General features: G+C 36.1%; 1 protein-coding gene across 2 annotated transcripts in view; it reads left to right on the forward strand.

The window, feature by feature from the left end:
- The window catches only part of LOC149806061 (uncharacterized), a 76,800-nt gene extending 50,132 nt beyond the window's left edge, over positions 1-26,668 (forward strand). The window contains exons 2-3 of one of the 2 annotated variants that reach the window (XM_089950935.1): positions 9,095-9,268; positions 24,340-26,668. In XM_089950935.1, coding sequence (XP_089807061.1) covers positions 9,095-9,268; positions 24,340-24,365 — 200 coding nt within the window. In that variant the 3' untranslated portion in view covers positions 24,366-26,668. Of the gene's footprint in view, positions 1-9,094; positions 9,269-13,197; positions 15,579-24,339 lie in introns of those variants that run through there. The other variant, XM_089950934.1, reaches the window with a different exon arrangement.
- The last annotated feature ends 260 nt before the right edge of the window (positions 26,669-26,928 follow it).

Here is a 26,928-nt window from a genome sequence, read left to right on the forward strand (position 1 = left end):
TACATTCACCCTCAACTGCCGTGACACATCAAACACGTAAAGCCGTTTCCAAACCACCATCTCGCCCAGTTCAAAGTAGCATCAGCGAAGAGTGAGTGACTTATTAACAATGGCTAGGTGTTAGCCAGCATTTACCATGATCCATCCAATTCTGCAGGTTACGGAGAAGATCAGAAATTGTATAGTACTGTCCAAACTCGACTGAAAAGTCTCCGTTTATCTCAAGTGCAACGATGGTTACTAGAACAAGCCATGTATACTTTACACATACCCATTCGACGAAAATATTCCTGAAGTCACACGCGAGTTGAAACCATCGATCATCCATGTTAAGCCAACTTAGCTGATGTTTCTCACTTAGCCACCTACAGTAGTGGTTATAACTATTTGTTTTGTGTTATCGACGTCTTATCTAAATTTGCCTGGATCGTGCCATTGACTTCCAAATCGAGCAGCAAATTAGGTCGAACTCTCAAACTGGTGTTGAAACAAAGCGATCATCACTCTATTTTTTCACCACCGAGAATCACGAAACCAAAGCCAGCATCGTGAAACGTTTTGAATGCACCTTTAAAGAACGCATGTGGACACATTTTACGCATCAGCACACTTTCATGTACATCGACGTCTTACCGCACTGTGTTCAAGCGTACAAGCGATCTTACCATCGAAGCATCGTACGTGCCCCCCCCCCCCCCCCGAAGAAGTGACTCCCGACAACGAAGTGACCGTTTTGGAGCGCATGTTTGGTACTTCTCCGACGGTGACTGTCCCCAAGAAAAGTAAAGTGTTCTCAGCAGAAGATTGGGTGCGCACTGGGAAAACCAAACTTACCTTTGACAAAGGTTATTTACCCAACTGGACCACCGAATTGTTTCGTGTCACTGGACGAGTGCGTGGCCGTCATATTGCCGTCTATAAATTAGAAGACATGGACGGAGAAGTCTTTAAAAGAACGTTTTACTTGCCCGAGTTACAACGCGTAACCAAAAAAGAAGTCGAAGTATACGAGATCGAAAGCTTTCTCAAAGAAAGAACCCATAAAGTGGGAAAACGCCGTGTCAAAGAAGTCAGAGCGCGTTGGAAAGGATGTCCTCCCAGTTTTGATACTTGGATCGACGCATCGCAAGTAATAGCCTACGAAAAGAAGTGACCATCATGCCCTTCAACACAGCTTCAGCTACCGCTACCACCTCAGTGACCACTCCTTCACCCAGTTCTTCTCTGCAAGATCTACAAAAGCAACCCTTCTGGTATGGTGTGGAGAAAGTGTGCCTAAAACGCAACTCTTTTTCTGCCAAATCTTTGTGGTGTATTGCGTGATCGGTGCGCCGATTGCCAATTTGAGTTTGCAACAAGGAGAAAAAAATTGTGGACCATTTTACTAAGCATTTGCATCGGTTACCTTCTCCCGAATCCTTCCCTGATATACTGCCCAACAACGGGAGTATTGTGCCCAACGCGAGTCACCACTTCAACAATAACCACAACAATAATCCTCTTTTCCACACTCCTCTTACTTCAAGTGACCCTTCGGGCATCAGCAGAACTCTGGAATTATGAGCAACAACAACCAATTTTAGTTAACGCTGCTCAGTGACAGTTCCGTAGAGGTGTTTCCCCAAATCACTTTTTGTTGTTGCACGGCCAAATTACCTCATGCCATCCAATTAGATCACAAAGACATTTGGGAAGTGGCTTTGGTGGAAATGATTCACCCTACATAAATGTAAAAAAATACTGACACTCGAAACGTTTTTGAGATCGAAGTTAAGGAAGAAGCAGTGCAACAAGCCATGCTTACCAATAGACAACATAAAAAATTCCCTTTTCGAATAATACGCAACACTTCTCCTATATTGTACATCTAAGAGTTTAAATTAACTCAGGCTATTATTTTAGTGGTCAGCATCTGGTGGATGCGATTGCTACCAACTTCAGTGCAGATGAAATTTGTTAAAAGCGAAAAAGTGGTCATTAGATTTTGTCGTGAATTGTATGACATTTTGGGTGGGAACCTTAGGACGATCAAGGGTGTCAGAAACATTAGCGAAATGTCAACCATTGTTAGCAACTTACGTTTTGCACAGTATTTTAGATTCCCTGTAGAACTGAACCATGGATTGAATTTGATCTTTGTGGACTCCGATGTGGTGGAGTACAACGTGGTGGGACACACCTCCGTACCGTTATTGCGTGTCATTCCTTTCAAAGTGGATTATGCCACAAACGCTGACGAGCAACGTGGACACGCCTATCACATTCACCGCGAATTTCTACATCGTCACTATTTGTCCGTCAGTAACGCTGTCAACTTTGCTATAAAAAGAGATCTGGGACAAAATATTTATTCACCAAAGGGAATGTCACGGTGAAACTCCATTTTCGAAAAAAGATTCTCTAACGACTCGTAAGTCATGTATCAAGTGTAACGTGGCATCGAGGTTACTTGTCAGAGATTTTCAAGCAAAATGTTTGGATTGAATTGATGACTTATCATTACCTGTGAAGGACAAAAACCTCAGTATAAACAACAGAACAACACAAAAACGGATACCTGTGAACTTTATTACCTTTTGAATCACAGTTCATACACTGCTTCTTGGAATCCTGTCGTATGTGATAAAGATGAACTAACTCATCGCGAACCTCAAGACCATCAAGCTTATGTCATCAACACTTCTCTTCTGATATGTATGTTTGTATTTGTGCATGTTCGCGTAAGTTTGTGTTAATAGTAGAGTACGTTGTTTTTTCCCTTTTCTTTCTGTGTGGATAGTACAGTGTGTGTTTGTATGAGCTGGTGTACGTTTGTGTGGATAGTACATATTGTGCTGGTTTTTCTTCTTCCCGTGTGTGGATAGTAGATTTTAGGTTTGTGGATAATATATAATAGTTTTTCTTCTTCCCGTTTGTGGATAGTATATTTGTGGGTTTGATTTTTCCTCTTCTCCTTTGTGGATAGTAGATTTGGGGTTTGTAGACAGTATATAATAGTTTTTTCTTCTTCCGTGTGTAGATAGCAGAAATTGGGTTTGTTGTTTTCTCCTTCCCGTGTGTGGATAGTATATTTGGGGTTTGTTTTTCTCCTTCCCGTGTGTGGATAGTATATACTGGGTTTGTTTTTCTACTTCCCGTGTGTGGATAGTATATTTAGGGTTTGTGGATAGTATATAATAGTTTTTTCTTCCCTTCTGTGTGGAAGTAGATGATATGAGAAGTGAGTTAAGGGATGTTTTCTTTCATGTCCGTGATTGACAAATATCAAGTCAAGTGCTCGTCATTCGCGCCATTCAATCTTGTGATGTGATGTGTTTTGGATTTTTAACGTAGCTTTAACAATTTTTCAGTCATATCGCTACGATGTCTACAATGTGGCAGTTTGTAGTGATGTCTAGCACTGGGGCATCATGCCGCAGACATGTAGCATGATGCCCCACCCAGTCACATTATCCTGACACCAGGCCGACCAGTCCTAACACTAACCTCTTAATGTTGTACGCCAAGCGAGGCAGCTGTTAGTACCTTTTTGGTAAGTCTTTGGTATGACTCGACCGGGCCATTCAGTCTTGAATAACCAAAGAAAATGGCCAGCAAACATATGGATCAGATGTTAAAGTTGCAGGAAGTCGTGGATACCAAAGGCACGGTAGAGGTGTTGCTTGACTCAATAGAGAATGGTGCCTATAGTCCGCACATTTTGAAAATGGAAATTAATAATTTGAAAAAGGCGAATGAAAAACTAAGAGAAATGAGTAAAGAAGAAAAAGAAGAAAAGGAAGATCTAGGGGACAAAGAGAAGATGAGAGCATGGAATGGTAAGATTGAAAAAGACGTGGAGAATGAAAATAGAAAAAAAGAGGAGATAGTGGAGAAGGAAGAAGATGAGGAGGATAAATAGGAGAAGAAGAAGACAAAGGGTGTAGGGCAGAAATCAAGAAGATGGTGGAGGAATAGAAGAAATTATAAGTAGAAAACCAAAGGCCCTTTTCAGGGCCACTTATGAGCCTCGAAAAGATTTGCTTTCTTGCCTAAACTATTTTAGTCGGTTTTATAGTTGTTTGTGTGATAGAATGATATTCATCAATATATGTCTGTATGTTTTATGAGTTATATATGTCTATGTTCCGCCAGTCCCGTTCCCGCCAAGCGTTCTAGGTTTTTCCCCGCTCTTTGGTCCCGATTGAGGTCAGCCACTTGCAACATTCCTACTGACCGCATACAGGTCCAATCCATTCCCTATGTTAAATTCCCATTGTCCGTAAACGTGCCCGTGTGTGTGTGTGTGTGTGTGTGTGTGTGTGTGTGTGTGTGAAAAACCTTGTCCGTAATCGTGCCCTCGACATTTTTGCCTGGGTTTTCCATTGTCCGTACAGTGTCCCACTATACTACTCACTCCCTTCCATGCTACAGTCATGTTACTTTACTGCCTGTTATCTATGAAACATAGGGGGATAATTATTCATGGACTTTTGGTCACTTGACTTAAAAGATAATAATTATCATATTCTTAGTCCACAGCAACATGGCTAAAAGAGGCTGCACAACCGCTAATTTGTCGCTGTTGAAGTGAGTACAATATGACGTAAGCATGTGCTGCTTTTACTGATTTTCTGATACATAAATGGCATTCGCTGCCGCATGACACAGTGATTACTTTTAAAATTATTCACGTTTGTAATTACAGGTAAATCTTCTTACTTCTCAATTTGTAAATAAACTTATAGAGCAAAACCTTTTGTCAAAGGGGAAATTCTGGAATGACTCCAAATTGGCGAGAAATTATACAGATATTGAAGGAATCCCATACAAATCTTGTTCCCATGGAGACCAAGCTTTGTAACCAAAATCCTGACTCTAACCCTAACCTGGTAGGGATGCATTTATACGCCATATCTAATATGGCATATGTAAACAACTAGTACGTAGCATCTATTCTTTAGGAAAACTTGAATCCAGAGCTTTCATAGTATTTTGTAAAGGAATCTATGTTATTGTTTGATTACTCAAGACCGACTTTTTTAAAAGTCCTGAAGTTTTTTCTTCTTTAATATCACCATTTTCCCCAGTAAACCAAAACACCGGATACCGAGACAAATTTTGGTCCTAAATTTACATTTTAATCCTCCCTCTCTACTCAATTCATACTCAGAAATATATTTTACATGCTCACTTCCTAAAATACTCTGGAGCAGATTAATTAAAGTAGAAAGTACTGTAGTAGGCTAATCTGTGAGACCAAGACCAGGTAAATGTCACAAGAGCTAGGTAAGTCAAAACAATTTATTTGACACCTGCGCCGACACAGATTAGGACTAACAATAGGCTAATCTGAAGTCTTTGCGCCATGAAAAAGAGTAAACTTTAAAGGCGAAAAAACTAAATGCTTGTAGGTAAGAATTCTAGAAAGACTATGTTGATTTGACTATTATCTAACTGCGATTGTAGCTATTCATTTATATGCATGATCAATAGAACATTGAATGCTATCAGGGGTTTATTAAGCAGGTCTGTGGCCTCGCTTCTTACATAAGTCAGATTCATTCAGTGACATACCCTGATGTTTTAGATCTTATACAGCGAGTACAAACTTCGCGATTAGGGTAAAGGTTCTTTTTTGTTAACACAAGCAACATTAGAAAAAGTATTTTCAATCCATGTATAGACTTTTGTCAATAAGATCATACTTAGAAAAATCACTATTTTGAGAACTATTATTCTCAACGGTGTTAGAATTAAGCAGGTCTTACTGTATACTGGTATTTTACACATATTACGTATTCAAACAAGCTTTGCTGCCTAGAAGACCCTCATCTTGTTTTCTCCCATGTATCCGAGTGCAATATTTCAACGCGTTAATGGTTCGGTTATATTGATGTTTGCATATAAAAAATACATCGAAAATGATTACGTATAAAGCAATGAGATATGTAGCGTTTGTGTATTTCTGAATAATTATTGTTTCAATTTCTTTAAAAACAGTTAGGATTTGACTTTCTGTGAGTGTTTGTATCTGACATATGCTTTCATCAGTTTTGCCTTAACATCATACCTTTAAAGAATGCCAAATCATTTTCCCACGGTACCGCTCGACATGTACCTGATCGCGCCCGCTTAATATGCAAAAACAACGCCTTGAATGGAATACTACCTTCTCACTGGCCAACTGAAAATAAGTTATAAAATCTATACAGCACGTCATTTTCTTTTAACCAATGAGAGAATATTTCATTCAGCGCTTTGTTCTTGCATATTAAGCGGGTGCGATGAGGTGCATGTCGAGCGGTAACGTGATAAAATGATTTGGCATTCTTTAAAGGTGTGATATTAAGTCAAACTTTTGATAGGTATACAGAGTTGAATGCCCGAGCTAAACATGATTTAAAAAAACTTTGCGACGAGTTTATAACACAGGATGAAATTTTAGAAAGTATACAGAATATGAATAAGGGAAAATCACCGGGAGGAGATGGACTCTCTGCAGAATTCTTTATAAACATTTGTGGAGTTGTTGCCCATTTTCGAATGGTTGTATAATAATATTCTTTTAAAAAATAATGAAATGTCTGAGACAATGAAAGAAGGGATTATAATACTGATATATAAAGGAAAAAGGGATAGAGAGGATTTAAAAAACTGGAGGCCCATCTCCCTCCTTAATATAGATTATAAAATATTGAGTAGAATTTTAAGTAATAGGTTAAAAAAGGGAATAGAGGAAATAATAAACATAAATCAAACTTGTGGCCCCAAAAATAGGGATATACAAAGCAATATACTTACCATTAGCACAATAATAGATTATTTACAGAACAAAAAGCTGCTATGGTACGTTTTGATCAGGAAAAAGCTTTTGATAGAATTGAGCACAACTATATACAGAAAGTCCTAGAAAAACTTGGATTCGGAGAAACTTTCCGGAAATAGACCAAAATACTATACACTAATGTAACATCTAGAGTACAAAATAACGGAGCAATGACAGAAAAATTTGATATAAAAAGATCAGTGAGGCAAGGGTGCCCACTATCTATGCTATTATACGTAATAGCAATTGAAATGCTAAGCATTAGCATTAAACTAAACAAGAAAATTAAAGGTATAAAAGTTCCAAATATTAAAGACGAAGTGAAAATGCTACAACATGCAGATGATTGCACCAACTTCTTACATGATCCGAAATCCTTTGAGTACTTAATAAAGGAATATGAACAATTTGGACAAGCATCGGGATCGAAAATAAATCAGGATAAAACAGAGATATTAGAGATAGGCAACTGGCGTGGTAGGCACTCAACCATACCAGCCCATGTATTTAAAGATACAGTTAAAGCACTAGGAGTATGCTTTGGGAAAAACGAAGAGAAAGATAACTGTAAAAAAAATGGAAAGCGAAATAAAACGGAATGTCGATATCTGGGCACTTGGAACGAGCCCACGTGGCTAAAACATACATGTACGTAAACCTAAACTATATAATGAAATCTACAAACATAAGTAATATAATACTCAATAATATAGACAAATTAATAATCAAATATATATGTGATTTTAAATTACACTATGTCATTAAGGATACACTATATAAATCGAAACAACTGGGGGGGGGGGGGAGGGATAGGGATACCAAGCCCCATAATTTTAAAAGTAACTAATATTCTAAATAGATTTAAAAGACTAAATGACGACCCTAAATTACCTTGGGAAGGGATCTACATATATTGGTTTGGGTTCGTTTTACGAAATAGGGTGGGGATTTATAAAAATAAGAAACTTACGAAACTATTACAAGCGCCTAGGAAATTTAAAAATATTAAGGATTTACTCTTCAAATATAGGGATAAGAAGGAATTTTGGGACATGAACGAGAAACTATCATATAAATGGATTCGGAATGACATTACCAAAAATATACAATGCAAAGTAGAGAGGGAAAATTTATATGTTAACTGGAAGAGGGCATGGGGGCACTGGTCCCAATTAGGTTCACTTAAAATACAAAGCCTCTCCTTCAAATACATGCATGATGCGTGGTTGACAGGAGAGGCTGCAGCGAGACGGCATGTGGTCAGAGTACGCCAAAATGTCCGCTGTGTAAAATAGCCCCATATACAAAGAAGCATCTCATTTTAAACTGTAGGGAGACATATGAAACTATTAATAGATGAAATTAATAAAAGTGATAATTTTAAACCACAATGTCTTCTATATCTTGATGGTAACTACAATAAACAAACTCTATATAAAATATCCAGCTATATAGTTAATACTATAAAAATCTGTGGACCAATTAATTTTGACAAATAATAGCCCTCAAGAGGAAAAGTACGGATAATGAGGTCATGGGGCTATGTCACATGGCGCTACGCGAAGTGAACAGGCCCATGATAGAGTCTGGAAAAAGAACCCTCTTGAGACAGGCTGAAATAAGAAATTTATCATTTATTGAATGTCTGTCCATTTATACTAACAATTATCCTTTTTTTCCAAATTTAATATGGCTTGAAATAACATCGTTTATTCTTAAATGGATCGTGCGAGAAAGGAGAGAAGTGACCTCCCTTGTAGTTATTATATAGTACATGTATGACAGGTCAATTTTAAGCAACGATACGAGCCCCTGTGTATGTATGTATGTATGTATGTATGTATGTGATTTTAATGGCACATCAGCACAGCTCTTGCCATACAATGCCGAATAAGGCCTTATGCAACCAGTCCTATACGGAAGGAAATGAAAATGATGACAACTTGGTCTATCTATAAAATGGCGATTGATGTTCCTAATGAAGTAAACTTATTCAAGAATATTTTTAACAGCTTCATTATCACTATAAATTCATACGCTTTATCTTCTATACCGTAGGTATTTAATTTGATTGTCAATGTCGTGATAAAAAATTAACCGCTATGTTCTGCCTATTCCTTGAAGGACAACTCGAAACTGCACTTATTTTCACCCAAGAGACTGTCAGCAGCGGAAATAAAAGCGACACATGTATAATGCTATATTCCAACACCTGAAAATATAAACCATCTCTCTCTCTCTCTCTCTCTCTCTCTCTCTCTCATATAATCAACTCACTCGTTTCAGAAAAAATTCCTTTTGTGGACAAATGGACAGCATTTGCCTCCCTGATCACAACTGCCTGTGGATTGTGTTGTATCGCTGCAGTTATATTTACCAAGCGAAGATGCTGCAGTCGCAATTCATCATCACCGGAGAGAGCAGAATTGATAGTGATAACTGTTCTTTTAGGACTCAACGGTATGGTATAAAGATCACTGTAACCAATAATAATAATAATAATAATAATAATAGTAGTAGCAGTAGTAGTAATACTATAAATAATAACAACAGCAATAATAATAATAATAACAACAATAACAATAATAATAATAATAAGCTCGCATATATAATATTGCATACTTTAACCGGATGCAAATTGCTTTTGGTTTCCTCCTCTCTCTGGGCGAAAAAAAAAAGTATATAAAGAATACAAATCATATGGCGAATAACAGTCGTTTCAAATGCACTGGACTCAGCAAGGGATCATGTGTGTCAGGGATTGATTAAGATAAATGCAATAAACTGAAAACGAACAGTGCGAAACTAGTATCTAACTAGCATGAGCGCTTTTGGCTCTTTAACGAGTCTTTTTCAAAGACAAATACAAAATACAGACAAGGCAAACAAATAAAACAGAAAACGGTTCTGTTTCCGAAACTTTACATGGCTGTTTCTATAGGAATTCAACCTCTTAACTTTACCTTTTAACTTTATTATGTTTCAACTAGTTTATTTCAGCTTGTTGCTTATACTGGAAAATATTTGTATTGACCTAGAAACTGATGAGCCATATCGACAGCTGTTATTTTATTTAAATTTATGTAAGCGCCATTTATATTCTGGATATTTTATTGTTAAAGTCATCATCATTATCATCAGTCCCGTAGTCTGGAAGACCCGTTGGGGCACCGCACAAGATCTAACAACCAGCTTCCTCCATTCCTCTCGATTTTCCGTCTTTCTCAGTGAGTCACTCAGTGTCAAGCCTGTCCACTCTTGAATGTTATCTTCCCACCTCTTTCTTTGCCTGCATCTCTTTCTTCTACCTTGTACAGTGCCTTGTAGGATTGTCTTGGCAAGTCCTGGTGATCGTGAGATATGCCCATACCACTGCAGTTTCCGTTTTTTCACTATGATCAGGAGGTCATCATGAGTCCCAATGGCTTGTCTTATCTTTTGCCGTATTTCTTCATTAGTGATATGGTCTTTGCATGTCACGCAGAGGATCTTTCGGAAACATTTCATCTCTGTAGCCTGTATCCTTTTCTCCAAGTCAGCTTTTATGGTCCATAATTCGCAGGCATAGAAAAATATGGAGATCACCAGTGAGTGCATCAGTCTGACTTTTGAGCTGAGTGCGATGTTCTTGTCCTTCCAGATGGTCTTCAGTTTTGTCAGCGCTGCTGTTATCTGTGCAGTCCTGGAGAGTATTTCAGGCTTCGATCCTTCATCTATTACAGTTGCCCGCAAATACTTGAGGCTGTGGACTATTTCTAGCTTTGTGCCTTGGACCGTGATGTCAGTGCTGATGCCCTTGATGTTGGTGGTCATCATTTTGGTCTTCTTTGCACTAATTTCCATGCCATAGGCTAGAGAGGTTTTCTCAAGGCGCTCTACTAAGCTGGCTAATTCTTGCTCATTTCGTGCTAGTCCATCAATGTCATCAGCAAAACGTAAATTGGTGATTGTTCTACCTACAGTGATGACTGTCCCTGTATGCTTATCAAGCGCGTCTGCAATGTTTCTCGCCAGAAATATGTTGAATAGTGTGGGAGAAAGCAGACAGCCTTGTATGACTCCGACTGTCGTTCTGAACCTGTCCCCTATGCTGCTGTTGAAGTATACTCCACTGGTGGCCTTGTCGTAGAGGTGCTCCATTACTATGATGAGGTTGGCATTAATGTTGTACAGTCTCATGGTCGCACACAAGGCTGCATGCCATACCCTGTCAACTGCCTTCTTGAAATCCACGAAGACGTGGTACAGATCTTGCTGGTGTTGGAGGTACTTCTCACACAATATCCTGAGGTTGAAGATCTGCTCTGTTGAGCTGCGCCTTGCTCTTAACCCCGCCTGCTCCTCGGCAATGATCTTTTCAGCCTGTGGTTTTAGTCTGTTCAGAAGTATCCTTAACATGACTTTACTTGGATGGCTTATAAGACTGATTGTACGGTGGTTTTGACACTATTGCAATTTGCCTTTCTTGGGGAGGGTGATGATCAGTGATTGGGTCCATGGCGATGGCCATACTCCTGCTTGCCAGATCTTTTTGCAGATGTTTGTGAGGGCGCTAATCATTGCTTCTACCCCAGATTGGATTAGTTCTGCTGGGATGTTGTCCACTCCTGCTGACTTACACTTTTTCAGTGATCTAATTACAACTTCTACTTCTTCGCGTATGGTAGGGTGGTTGCCGTTGTTAGTTGCTGGAGGGACGTTCAGTACATCTGGATCTATTTTAGCTCGGTGGTTGTAAAGTTCTACGCAGTACTCTGTCCATCTTTTCAGAATATCTTTTTCTTATGTGAGGCATTTTCCGGCTCTGTCCTGTAAGGATGTAACCCGCCGTTGCTTTGTGCTTGTTAGAGCATGGAGCAGTTGGTACTTTCCTGTTGTTGTTCATTTTCAAGTTTCACTCAATGTCTTTGGACATTTCTTCTATCCAGTTCTCTTTTGCTTTTTTCAAGCTTTTCTTGACTTCCCTGTTGACTGCTTTGTACTGCTCTGCCACTTTTGTATCGTTCTTTTTCTTCTTCAGTTCTCTCCTCTTGTCACACAGGTTCAAAACCTCAGCTATAACACAGGGTTTCTTGAATGAGCGATGTCTACAGAGGATATCAATGGCTGTTTCGTTCGTTACTGTATTGAAGGTGGTGATCAACTTGCCCATGTCGGTATTGTCAGCATCGAGGATAATGAACGGTGCAAAATTATCCACCAATCATTGCCTGGAAGGCTTTTGCTACTTCGGGATCCTTCAATTTCTCGAGATCAAATATTATTCTTCTGTGTCTCTCTTTCTTGACCTTCTTTAGATGTAGCCTGAAGATCATCATCACCAGATCATGGTCACTTCCTATGTCCGCTCCGGGAAAGCTTCTAGTTTTGACGATGTTTAAACTTGACTGTAGGCGCCTTTTCACCATGATGTAGTCGATCGGACTGTGATGGTCTCCGATTGGGCTGTGCCATGTCCATCTTCTGGATACTTTGTGCTGGCCGAAAATAATCCAAGAATTACCGGCACAGACACTAGTCCTAACAACTTAAAGTTCTGAATAAAACTCAGTACAAGTTCAGAATAGATCCAAAAACTGACGGCAATGATGTGTTGGTTATAACTCTTACTGTGTTGATGTGCCAACAGTCTTTTGTTGAATCACAGAAATATAATTCCAGGTTTGAATACACTATAAATTCCAGTGAATGTCTCTATCCAAAAATTTTATGAGATCGCTTTTGTATTTCCAGAATTTTTTTCCACTTGAATTAAATAATTTGAATAAATAAAATTCATCGCACTTGGACACAACATAATACAATTTGAAAGTGCTAGATATTAAAGCACGCATGATAAAATTATCTCATTTACAATACATATAGTTCTCTACTTGACCTTAGGTCACAATCAGCATTTTCTAGTGGAAAATAATCTTCTAGAATGATTCTGATGTTTACAATAGAAAAACAATAATCTGTAAAAATTCATTTAGGAAATTCCACAATCTTGACCCAAGAAAACATATTTGCTTCTTCTATTAATAATAATACTGATTTTAAGCCAATACATACAGAGAATAATTTAGCTATGGATTAGCTATTAAGAATGAATACAATAAAAACGTTAATTTGGCACAAGCAGAAATGAACCCAGTTTTGAACAAGATCAAGTCCAACATTACATTACAAAGGCATGTAATGAAATAAAAAGATAAAACTAACTAACAAACAAAGCATATTAAATATACGTACCAATGTTTAAAATCAATTTTGATATAATTATAATTTCTGATATACTAGTAATGTGCGTGTTTTGATTGATATTGATTTTATTATAGAGCGAAAGAAAGACAATCCTTTTGCAAGAAGAGAAACATTACAAATATTTTGTATATATATATTTTCAGTTTGCCTAACATTTGTTACTTTGATGCTTTACTTTAATCAATATACCATGGAGCTGCCGTCAACTGTAAAAGAGGAATTTCAAGTTGCCTTATTTCTTTCATCTCTTGGTTCTGCCGGAGCCATGACTGCAGCTGTATTGTGCCTTCTATTCATTTTAAAAAAAGAAAATGGTAGACAACAAAGTTCTTCTAGTCATATCAGCCAAGGAGAGACGTCAGTTCCAATGGCATCCATTGCGATGACACCAACCAACCAAAATGATCCTAATTCTTTGCAAACTGTTGACACCCACTTGAGGAACTGCCAGAGTTATGACAGTATCGCCACAGAAGCGAGTGACACCTACCAGTTACCTCTGCATCCACCCAGTGAAAATCACAAATTGGAGCCGTCGGCACCACCACCACCATGGTGGTGGAATCCATAGCTTAGACATACAGAAACAAAGTAAAACAAGTAACCAAACAAATAGTCCATGTGTTCCTTGATCCATCAAAGTCTGTTATAAATATATAAAAAATTAACACTTGTCCAAATTTTTAACATGGGGTAAAAGAGCACAGAGAAAACTCTGATTAACAAACAAACATATACATAAATACCAATCCAGATAGTTCGTTAGTAAAGAAGTTCGGCTGTGAGGCATCATACAATGAAATCTTTACGGATATATCAATAACGAAGGAGCTTATGATTAAATGATTTTTCATCATACAATCAAATCTTTACAGACATCAATAATGAAAGAGCTTAAGATTATATTATTTTTCATCATGCAATGAAATCTATATAGATAAATCAATAACGAAAAAGCTTATGATTAAATGATTTTTTTGTAAAAACTTTTAAACTGTATCCAGAGAGTCTTTACACGTTTTTTTCTAGATTAAAGAAATACAAGTTTGGGCAACTGCCAAATTTTGATAACTATAATCCAAAGCATTTTCCCCCAAATTATTCTTGTTTGAAATGAGATATTCACATATGAGGTATTTATACATATTTTTACCAGATCACTGATCCCATATCCATTTTATTTTTCCTTTGTAAATACAAATTTGAGTTTAATACATCTCTTGTCAAATATTTTGGTCTAAATTTTGGAGATCCTATAGAGTCTATACTCTTCCTCCTTCCCTACGTTTTGCAATGGTGAATAGCTACTAAAAGAACGACAAACAGAAATGAAACTAATATTCGGCTCAAACATTAAATTTATCGGTTGAAAAGTATTGATGATAATCAATTTATTGGCTAAAGTTGTTCAACGTTCATATTTCATGACATATGTTCACTGAAGGCCGCCAATTGCGTTAGTTTTGGATATGTGTGCATGGGTAATGATTTGTTAATTAAAATGAGAAATTAAACATTCTTTGCAAAAAAAAAAAAGAAATCAAAAGCTATCAGTATAACATAAATTAGCAAAGCAGTAAAAAGATTAATGAAAACACAGACAAGGGGGCAACTTAGATACTTTGCCAAATTTCAAAACGAGCTTGTAGGTCGTAGTCTGTTTCAGACAACCCGTTACAAAAGGTAGTAATCAAATTATCTTTTATAGAAAATGTTCATTAAAAAAATCCCACTCACCCAAGGGGTACTCTTTAGCAGTCCTTCGCAATAATAAGTTGACAATATCGGATGTAGAATCAGACAATCGGTGTTGGCACGGCAGTCATACACGTCAAAAACATAGTTATGGTAACCGTTCTTGTGGATTATGTATCTTTCCATTTTGTTAAGGACCCATATTCGTTATATTGACTAAAAAAATCCATATCAGATACTGAATATTCAACATACATAGACAACGATGCCCATGAGTCCATTTTTCGGAAACGTTAAAGTGAGGCGTACAATTTATATTTTGTTAAGTAGTTTCTATAGGACAACTAATAACAAAGTTTGAATATTTGTGTGTAAACACATCTCAACGTCCAGCAACATAAATTTCGTAACCCCACAGTATGTAACATTCTGCATATAACGTCAAATACTTGAATATATATGAATGTGAAGTCTTGCCCAGTTCGAAAAAGATGCATTCCAAGTTAGTGATCAGGCTTAAGGTGCTATATATTATACGTGTAGGGTAAAATGAGTAGCCCTTCATACTTTCGTCATAAGTCGTTTATGTGACTTTCATCAGGGCATCATGACAGTGTTCTTGGCATGTATCCATGTATCCTTTTTCATGGAGTTGTCTATAATTTTTTAAAAACAGATCTGCTTTTTAAATGTAATTTTAATACATAGCATGTACGTTATAAAATAAAACAGTTGAATTATTTTCTTTTGTGACAATTCTACATAAATGCAAGTTATTGTAATTGTTTCACGTTTGTTTAATAAATAGTTTTTCTAATGTCAAGCTACATTTGCCTAGTTTGTCTTCTCTTTATTATTTTTACTGTGATCATAGTGTTGGTGTTGTTAGTCCATGATTATCCCATAAGCAGCACTTTTAAATCCATGCTACTTTCGGAAGCAGAGTTAGAAGAAAAATCGTAATAATGCAAACAATCAATGCAACACACTGTTAAAATGCAACAAACTAAAACACGAAATAAAACATGCAACAAAGTCGAAATACAACAATGCAACACACAAAGTAAAACATGCAACAAAGTTAAAATGAAATCAGCACAATCGAAATATTAAATGCAACACAATGTTACGACTATCTTGGCCTGTTATATAACTATTGTTAACCCCCAGAAAATAGGCTCCCTTAAAGAGCTCTTCTGCGAATTGAAATCGGAAACCGTGTGCGCTAATTTACAATGCATATTTCCGGCGAGCAATACCCCGTTATGAATGCGTTGACTAGAGTGCTTAAATTGACTTCAAAGTCTGAGCGCGTGATTGTGTCTTTCTCAGATTGAATAAATATTATTGTCATTAAAACTGAACCCTTCACACATAAATTTTCCTATTTAAGCATTATTATTATTGTAATAATAATAATAATACACACTCACACACACACACACACACACACACACACATATATATATATATATATATATATATATATATATATATATATATATATATATATATGTATATATATATGTATATATATATGTATATATATATATATATATATATATATATATACATATATATATATATATATATATATATATATATATATATATATATATATATATATATATATATATATATATATATATATTCTTCCCCCCCCAGATAAGTCTAGATATGTATATGATCAACTTTGATTTTTGTGAAAATTCGTGTGCTTTAGAAAAGAGGGATATAAAATAGATTTGTCTGCAGATGTCACATTAGAAAAAAAAAACATATTATAAGTTCCGCCTAATATGTAATAAGCAGGTGCTTTAAAAAAATATCGAATGCATATTTGAATTAGATTATGAATGTTAAGACTGTTTGATTTGTGAATGAATGGGAATTAGTAGACGGCCATGACCTTAGCTTACAGGTTTAACTTGACTTTGTCACACAATATGTCTTAAAAAATATGACCAATGCATGGAAAAGCTCACATTTGCCGAAATTAATGTCATATTTGAATCAGTGAATAGTCGATCAAAGAATTTCCGAATGGTTTTCAAATGATCATTCCATGTGTCTTTATAGATGATGACGTACTTTAATATAATCGTCCATTTATTTTGACCATTTATCATGCTCATTGAATGTTGGAATGTCGAAAGATAATTTTTTCATACCAAACGGCATCACTTTATATAGATAAAGGCCATCTGGGTTGAAAATGATAAAATTTCTTTTGGTGTTTCCGTGAATGGATTTCGCTAGAAGCCTATCAAAAGTTTTAACTTGGTAACATATTTTGCATTCCCAATTTTGTCAATGCAGTCATCGATTCTTGGCAATGGAAGTGAATCGGTTTTGGTGACACTGTTAACTTTTCTATAGCCAGTATTCCTGCGGAAAGTATAATCATGTTTCCGGACAACAATAAAAGTTTAACTCCAGTTATTATTTATTTTGTTCAATAAAATCATTCTCCAGCAAATAATGCATTTTTTTTGTTTCAAACATTCATGTTTGAGAGAATCATTCTGTAAGGGTTGTGTTTTACAGGTGTAGAATCTTCAATCTCAGCGTCATAGTAGATTTTATTTGTTCTTGTAGGAACATCTGGAAAAAGTGCTTATATTCACATAATAGCTGTTTTAGTTCACTCTTTCTTGTGTACACGTTATTATTTCTGAATTCCTAAACTAAAGTCACCAGTCAGATTGCACGCCATCGTTTAAATCATCACTGTGTGCTACAAGTCCAAATAAATTGATTAAATGATAACCAGTGCTATCTCTATTAACACACCTTTTCAACATATTTATATAGCAAAATTATTTCAGTTTTCTCCTCAAATCAGTAATTTTGAAAAATTCGTTTTATTTAAATTTCTTTGATACCTTAATTTGATTTTTGGCTGAATAGAATGAAGATTAGTTCTTTGATCTTTACAAGCCTTTGACACCTTATATTTGAAATCAGAGACAAAGTCAGAAAGATTAATCTTAGAAGCTTCATTTGAAATAACTTTCTTTTTTGTAATAACTTCAATGGTCCACGGACAATATATACAAACACTAGCCCAAATGTACTAAAAACCCAGTGATTCTTGAATTGATTCCCTAACCGCAAACAAGAGCAAATGAACGCCCTCATCCCAATCCTTTCATATTATCAAAGAGATATGACTGAATCATATTCTTCAAAGTTTAATCAAATCATTCCAAAGCCGCATGACTTTCTGGGTGATGCTCTGAAGGTTTAAACTGTTGGATGACTAATTCATGCAAACGTTTTGGAAAATTCCAATCATAAACGTTGAATATTGATCAGATTGGACAGGTGTGGGAATGCAAAAGTTTAATAATTTTTTTTATAAGCTTTTATTATGGTTTTAGTTGTAATATTCTTCAAAAGAATTGCTTCTGGAAATCTCGCACACATCATGGTCAACAAGTATTGGTTGCCTAACTTGATCTTATGTAAGGGACCGACACATTCAAACATAATTATACTTAATGATTCGTCAAATGCAGATGAGGCTTATGTTTTTTCTTCTGATTGGGATTTCCTTCCATCTGACATGTATTAGGTGATCTCCGTTTTCTCATAACGACCCCATGTTTCACAATATAATAAACTCGTATCAATGTGAGTTCAGTTTCGCTAATAGCACCATGAAACAAATAATAGATTTCATGATATTGCATCTCTTTGAGAACGAATGACTGTCTTTTGTCATCCTGATTAGAATAAAGAAAATGAATTGCAAAAAGTGAATCAATGTGATCAATACATCAGTATTAACCTCATCAAACGCCGCACTAAGAATTGTGTTAGATAAAAAAAATAAGGAGCTGTTTTTGTCATATCTCTAGTATTTTCATAAGCATATAATAAATCAGGGATTTAAAGGTCAACAGGATCGACTTTCTGATCAAAACAAGGCTTGTCAGTTACAAACGGATTAAATACAATCGTATCTCCAGCTATGACATTTCCTAGTAATAAATGAGTACCCTAAATGGGTAAACATGGTACTGTTCCAACTGTCACTGGTTCTGAGACTACGTCAGATATCAAATGTACATAATAGAGAGGAATATTAACAAAGCCGCACTCTAATCCCTGAATAATATCACTTTCACTAGAATTATAGGTTACTGCACTTGTATGGGAAAATATGAACGAGGTTTTTTTCTTCTAACTAATACTTTTCGACCTTGGGAGTGAAGTATTACTCAGAAAAAAATGAGAACATATTTTGCCATACAAATACATTAATCTTTTTGCTATATACTCATTTTGTTTTTCTATCTAAATTTTAATAATAAAAAGAACACACTACAAGAAACAAAGAAATTGAATTTATGCGGTATTCCTAAACAAATACATAACAGTAGATTCATTAATACACAGTAACAGTAACAGTACTAATGTACACATAGCACCGACCAGCGACCTTTGAACTCTGTCGCGTGCTTATAATTATTTTAAAAAATATTACTATTTTTGGTCTAATTAAGATTGAAATTTTTTCGAGCCCATTTGTGGATGAATTCTCATTGAAAAAACTTTGCCATTTGGTCTGGAATGGATGGATTTTGTTTTTTCTGCCGATCCAACTCAATTCTGTTTTAGATGGACTGCATTTATTAGCCGGAACGATTTCCGTAGGCTATACATATGATTTGAGCAGTATAGGGACTGGCATTAAATGTAACTGTGGTTTTGTTATGTCATTGATTGCTTGGAATCATAAGGTGGGGAAAATATGAATTCTTTTAATTGAAAGTATTAAAATATGTTAAGGAATATCACATTTATTTCGTTTTGAGTGCAGCAAGGAGAACGTGGTTTCTGTTGGAAACGTAATCGAAATTACAATTCAATTTCGCCGTGTGTATCAAGTTTAGGAGCCAGTGTCATGGTTCTTGTAATTTCGATTTGCAGAACTAAGAAAGTACAATTTGAGGAAATGCAAGATGCAAAAATGTATGTATATTTATTGCCTCACTTATTACCAGCCAAAGAAGACATATGTGTGCACCATGTCACTTGCAGTTTCTTTGTTGGAGGGATCCCATTTATGTAAATTACCTGTATCGACATTGTGAATATCATGTTCATCCGTTAGCTTGTTTGAAAGTTTCATTAGTGCCTCGGTAAATTTGTGCACATCGCCATCTACTTCATCTCTGCTTTCAAAGGGACGAAACAGCCTGTGCGGTTCATCCACAAACGAGTCTAGTAGACCAAAATCTAAAGCGTCTGCTATATCAGCGTACATTGTTCTTTTTTAATTTTACAAAGTGGCTCCTAATACAGGATACTAAGTTTAGACACAAGTGCGTACAATATAAAGCCGTGCAGTATGGAAAGCACCACTTATAAAATAGTTGTTCTTTTCCCCGTGTAAATTTAACATGGCTGTAACCAGGTTCTATTCTACAATTCCTAAATCTCTGTTGATATGTCCCAGGTACCAGCTCATAACCGTTCATTATGCATTCCCTAACTACACATAACCATTAGTGTGTTGTACTAATAGAGAAGTGTAAACTTCATGAGGTTTATCAATAAGTACACTTTCTAATAGCTAAGTCCAATGCTCTCTTGGCCATTTCAAGTTTTCAGCAACTTTCTCAAAGTGAGGAAAATATTAATATACTTCTTCACCTTTAAAACTGAGTACTACATTAATATTTCTGGATACGTCAAAACCTGAACTTGTATATAAACGGAAAGTTTAATTATGCTCCGCCTGAAAGCTTTAATTATTTTAACTTAAATTTCATTTTTCTCTCTTCTCCCTGCATTTGCATTTCTTCTTCTTTCTGCATTTGTATCTGACTCTCAGATTTTCTCTCTCATGATTTGTATTTTCTCACCCGTCTTTTTCTCTTTGCATCTATTTCTCTGTTCTTTCTCTCTCTGCATTTACAACTGATTTGTCTCTGCTCTCTTTCTCTCTCTCTCTCTCTCCCTCTCTCATATTCTTGATTTTGGATTTCTATCATTTCTCTCCTAAGCTGAAGCTTCCTTAGCTCTATTTCCATCTGTTTTTTCAAAGTTCAATTCTTTTAATATCTTATCAAAACCAAATGGAGATTTACTAACCAAACTAAAAGTACTTTTATCCAAATAATTCTTTTGCAGCAAATAATGAATCAAAACATTCTATATCTCTGCTTCGTAAAAGACGTTTTCGCTTCAGAAACATCATATTGTCTGGCAAGCTCAAGCAACTTGTCCTTGTTCAAGGTCTCATTTTTTAATAGGGTAAAATTTAAATCAAAGTTCCCCACTTTAAATGACGAACGTGTGTTGGTTTCACCTAATATTTCTCAAGTATGTGAAATTAAAAATCTTTATTGGGGACAATGTATTTTCCGAAACAAAGTAAATTTCAAGTTCAAAGGGAATTTTAATTTCTCTAAAATATTTTAAAGAAATTCAAATCTCAGTGGTGTTCTTTTGCTCTTTTAACAGCAGGATTTAAGCTTCAGCTCGTTATATATGGTATTTATTCTGATTTTCAGGTGAAATATGCTCTACATAGTGGCAACTAGCTCAGCTAATATATCAATATCACCTTATTACTGTGTTATCGAACTTATCTGAGATCCCGAGAGCATAAACAGTTTAAATTTGATCTTAATACGATCAGAAATATGGCTTCCAGACGGGTAACTAGCGCGACCAGTTACATATAAGATCGCTTCTTTAATATGCATAGATCTCTCTCATCATCGAACGTCTTGACGATAAGCCCATATTCCAAGTTTGATCAAAATCTGATCAGAAATATTAGTTCCCGAATAATAACATCACCTTATGATGGACAGACCTGTTGGCGTTATGCTGTCTACAAACCAGTGTAGTTTTTGGGAATTCAGCAATGCACTGTTATGTATATCTATACTGTATGCCTAATTTTTGTCCGTAATTTTCTGTTGGAGTTCTTGTCTAACATATTTTATCAGAAGTAAATAAGATGGTTACTTGAATTTGAGTTCAAGGCCTTAAATCGTTTATAAATTAGTGGGTTTGTCTTGTTCGCAATCTGTTGCGTCGTAGAACAAGTGGGCGTTTGCATGTATAAAGTTTTGGGAAACAATTATTCATTCCCGTTTCAGATCAGCCTTTTAGGATCTATGGTCAGATGTTGCTTTCTGTTGTGTTCATATATAATTCTATAAGAATGATTTCTTAAATTATTCATTGGAATTACAAAGTGCTTTTTGGCATTTGGACTAAAACATTAATTTGGGATTATTAAGAACACATTCTAACACATTCTGTATTGTATCATTGTGGTACATCAGGAAATCAAGACTCTGGGAACATCATGATATTCGAGATTTTTGGAATTCGTGCGGAACATTCTATACTCTAGACTTGAGGTAGGACTTTTAGGATTATATGGAATTCAACTCACAATACCGTAAGGGTCTTTTCAATTTTCACTTTGTAACTTAGAACAATACATTATCTGTTGACTTTACTGATCTTGTTGTTTTCACATCTTTCTGCTGCATAGTTTAAGAACACAGAATCGTAACAAAATGAAGTATGTTCAAAATCTTCTTGTATATGTACAAGTCACTGTTTTCATACGCTCAGTTAGGTACAAAATGCAAGCAATGATCTTTTTATAGACAATAAGCTCAATAAGGTATCGTTTCCAAAAGTCCTTCACAGATGTGCATTGATTGATTGATTGATTTGGGATTTTACGGCTCATCAGCACTGTAAGCCTATATAGAGCTACAAGAAGGTTCAATGACCTCTGTGAAAAGGCTTATTACCAACGAGCGTTAAACGCATTAAAACACAAAGATTAGACGGTGAATAAAATATATGAGAGTTCCCGATCAACTGGAGATGTAAATGGTCTGTATAAAGGGTAACTAGATAATAAAAATGAACTTTTTTAAAATGTGATTTCCACTAATAAAGATGTAGCGGCCTTGTAACCATCCTAAGAGCCGTCAGTGTAAATTATTGTGCAATTATTACATTTAATAAGAAGTTCCTTATAGGAGGTATCAAACCTCGAAGTATTTGTCTCAGATTTATTTCCTTCGTGCAATGTACAAAGTAATTTGGATTGTTTTAGAAGACATGAAAGTGCTACAGAAACAAACGACGTTTGGATTATTCAGTTTTTGTATTATCAAGGCTGGAAGATATTCTAATGCCAAATGTAGGATTTGGCGATTGGTTTATCTTGGTATAATGTTTTATATCTATGTTGTAAAACAGATGAAAGAGCATGGTTTAAAGGGTTGGATCTTACTTGTAGGGCATACTGTAAAAATAATGCTTTTCAGCGATGTGATAGAGATGGCAAATTCCTTCAGTCAAAAGGCTTTCACATGGGGATGCACTAAATGCTCATGCAACGAGTCGCATTGTTTGATGGTGAATTGAGTCAAGTATCTTTAATTATTACTTTTTGGCGTACCAAAAACAACACAATCATAGTCCAGTTTGATCTAACAGAGCTTCTGTATAGGTTAAGAACAACTTTTCTATCAGCACCCTAGTTAGTGTGCGCTACTACTTTGATTAAATCAAGGGTTCTGAAGTATTAGCTTTCAATTTCTTATTGTGCTGAATGAAGGTGAAGACGATACCCGAAAACTTTTTCCCTCAACAATCGTTATAGGTATTCCGTCCAGCGTAACGTTAGGATCAGCATGTTGTCCTCGTTGCTAGCAGAAATTCATGCATACTGTTTACATATTGAAAAAACGACATCCGCCAGATTTAGAATTCTTTTTTATATTTTGTTACAATTGTCTTTCAAATGTATGCATATGTTACGACCCATAACATATTAGAAATCATCAACATATATGGAGCAATCCACAGCAGGAGGCAAACATTTGGTAATTCTATTTTGTTTATTTTGTTGTTAACGGATAACATACTGCCCCGGGGAACACCCATTTCTTGCTCGTATATATCAGAGAGAGTGGAGCCCACTTGTACCTTGAAATTCCCTATTTAAAATAAAGTTCGGTTTAAAACTGGGTTGACGGTCTTTTAGACCCTGATCTTGGCGGTTATTGATTATTTTGTATTTCAATGTTGTATCATAAGCCCATTCCAACTGGAAGAAAACGACTACTTAATTTTCTTTCTTGATAAAAACATCGCGAATGAACGTTTCAAGTCTAACCAGATGATTGTTGGTACTACGGCATTTCGGAAGTCAGTTTGGAAATGATATAGTAATTTCCAATACCAAGCAAGCCGTGAGTTTAGCGGACATAAGTCGTCGAAACAATGGGATGGTAGTTAATATGATCTGTGCTATATCTACCTAACTTGGGAACAGGTATCACTGTAGCCTTTTTCCAAGTTTGGGTAAATTACGAGTAGTATATAAATCATAAAAAATTTCCAAAAGAGCGATAATGAGGGTTCCGGTAGGTGTTTCAAAATCTGACAATGTATTTCTGCAGTCCCGGTGGATGTAGTATGGGCCTTGTTTAACGCATCGATAAGTTTCCAAAAGTAAAAACGGTTGAATATAACTTTCTGAATTATTTTAATGTTTATTTTAAATGTATCTTCTCTCTTTTACTTTTCAGCCTTCGAAAATCTGCTGAACAATTGAATGATTGTGAATTATCAGAAGAAAAAAAATCTATCAGCAAGTACATTCGCTACATCAAGTTTGGAGTTTAAGCTTTTTGTTTAATTTTGAGATGTCGGAAACAGTTTTTTGTTCTTTACCGTTTATTTTGCGGATCCTGACACATACTTTCTATATACAGTAACAAGAGTTTAAAATAGAAACATAGTTTTCCGTGATGCTCGCTTACATTTTTTAATTGTGTGGCAAGCATTAGCCCCGAATATGAGGTACGTATTTAAATTTTGGTCGTCGAGCGATTATTACATTTTCTGTGCTTCTCTGCAATTACTAATTGTTTGTTTACATTCCTAGTGAACGGTGATTTTTGGTTCTTTTAAACTTAGATGAGGACTTGGGAAGGGATTCTTCGGCAATCTAGAGTAAACTAAATGTCAAATATTGAACAGAGTCATTGAAAGCTATCTCTGTTTAGTCTAGTTTTCAAAGTGTTTCAAATTTAACACAGTCGGCCTCCTTTATATTTCATTGTGAAATTGGTTCATCGATGGTAGACTTAATGTTTTATTTATAGAGAAACTGGGAAAGGGTCACTGCTGTGAAAGTCATCAGCGACCTTACGAATCATAATACAACTTCGTCAGGACATGAAATCCTTTACCTTTTTTGCCTCCGTCATTTATGTACATTGATACCCATAACATGTCATGGACACTGAGATCCCAGAGTGGAGGAAATGGTGTAGGCAGCTGTTTAATAAGGATGTATAATTCGTTTGGCTATAGGTTCGTTGGGTGGTGTATAAATGGAGCAAAATGTAATCACTCAATGAAGAGTGACGCTTACAGCAATGGGTTGAAGGTTTGTCGGTAAGAAACGTCATTATGATGAACCCCATTGTTCAGAACAGCTCGTCCTGAGGCCCTGTCAACATTTTGAGAGTAGGTGTTCAAACAAGAATAATTTATAAGAATGATATTGTCCGTATATTTTATTAAGGTTTCCTGCAGACATTGCAATGCAGGATCGTGTTTACTTAAAAGCAGAATATCATTGTAGTTGGCTTTAAGTCCTGGACAATTCCATGGCGTTCTTCATTATGAATTAGAAGTGGAGATGGTTTAGTAATTATGTTAGACGTTCAGCGAGGGAACAATTCTATATCTTTAATTATCAGGATGAAGTACGGGGTTACACATTCTGTATGGCTGGGGCCTCCTTGAAGACACGTATCAGTTTCTTTTGCATCCATGTTCTCAAAGTAGCAAAACTTATTACACACCTTTATAGGGTCATCAGATCCATTGTACTGCCAGTTAGGGTTCTGTTTTGTTTTGTTATTTGGTTAGTTTGGTATTGGGCCATTACTGAATGTTTTTTTTGTGTGGAGATGGTGTTATTATGAGGCTTATACATATTGATTATTTGAAGCTATTCCTGTATCAGGTAGACTGGGCGTGTGCATCGTTTGCTCTCTTCGGGCTAGTCTCTTATACAGTTGAGCAGGTTGGGCCATGTAGGGAGGTTCCAGATTCTACCATCTTTCTGGCCTCTGGAAAAGAGAATATTTGAGGTGCATTTCAGTCTTTGGATTTCCTTCTCCTCTTTGCAGTTTTCTCGGTCTTCTGAGTCAGCGTGATGATCTTTTACTGTTGATACAGCGTAGGGTAGCTTTACACTCGGGTTCCTGATGGAAAGAGTCTCCGTATCGGTCACACAGAGGGCTTTTGGAGCATGTCTTCGTGGGGACTGCTGACACTTCAAACACTGAAGTGGATTTGTTACGTACCATGTCAACCCTGACCTGCGAAAACCTAAAGTTTGCTAAATTGGGTAGTGTGGGTATGCTGAAGGCAAGTATGATGAAGTTTTTGTCCGATAAATTTCCGCCACGTTTGATACAGTTTTGACGTATTATAGTGACACCTTGGTTCTTCGTGCCCTCAACGATTTCAGCATCACTGACTCCTGCTAAATCGCGACAGCAAACCACGCCTTTGGATGAAATCACTGACGAGTAAGCAAAATAGGTTACTGGTATATCATGAACGTCTTAACTCATCCTTTCACAGACCTAATTTCTCAGGCAGCTGCACTTTGGATACCAGAGCATATCTTTGGAGGCTGGGTCTAGATCTGATGTCACTGATAATAAGTAAATAGACGATGATCCCAATTTTTATTCTGACTGGTCATTAATGGCTGCAATAGATTTTTGTGTCCAGCCTCTAGACGACTTATGTTTGGATCTGGACCAGCTGGACAGTATGCACCATTGTATTGGTCAGTATAATTATCATGTTAAGCTGAATTTAATAAATTTGACTATGTGATGTAAACATCTTATTTTGTGCTTTGCTTATTTTCCCCGTTTCACTGACTAAATCATCATGATAAAAGCTGATATTCATTAGCTTCATTTACCATTCAGTCACTTACTACATTTAGTCTTCTTACATAATTAAATGTACGACCAGTTGGTTATGGACGTGTCCAGTAACTTTTCCAGATTACTGGTCCTGTGATCTTAAAGATGTTTTTGGATGAGTTTCACACACTGATAATATTGCTAAGATATATGACC

Source organism: Sinohyriopsis cumingii, chromosome 2 (assembly GCF_028554795.1).
Source record: "Sinohyriopsis cumingii isolate HCF-2022 chromosome 2, ASM2855479v2, whole genome shotgun sequence".
Lineage (NCBI taxonomy): Eukaryota > Metazoa > Mollusca > Bivalvia > Unionida > Unionidae > Sinohyriopsis > Sinohyriopsis cumingii.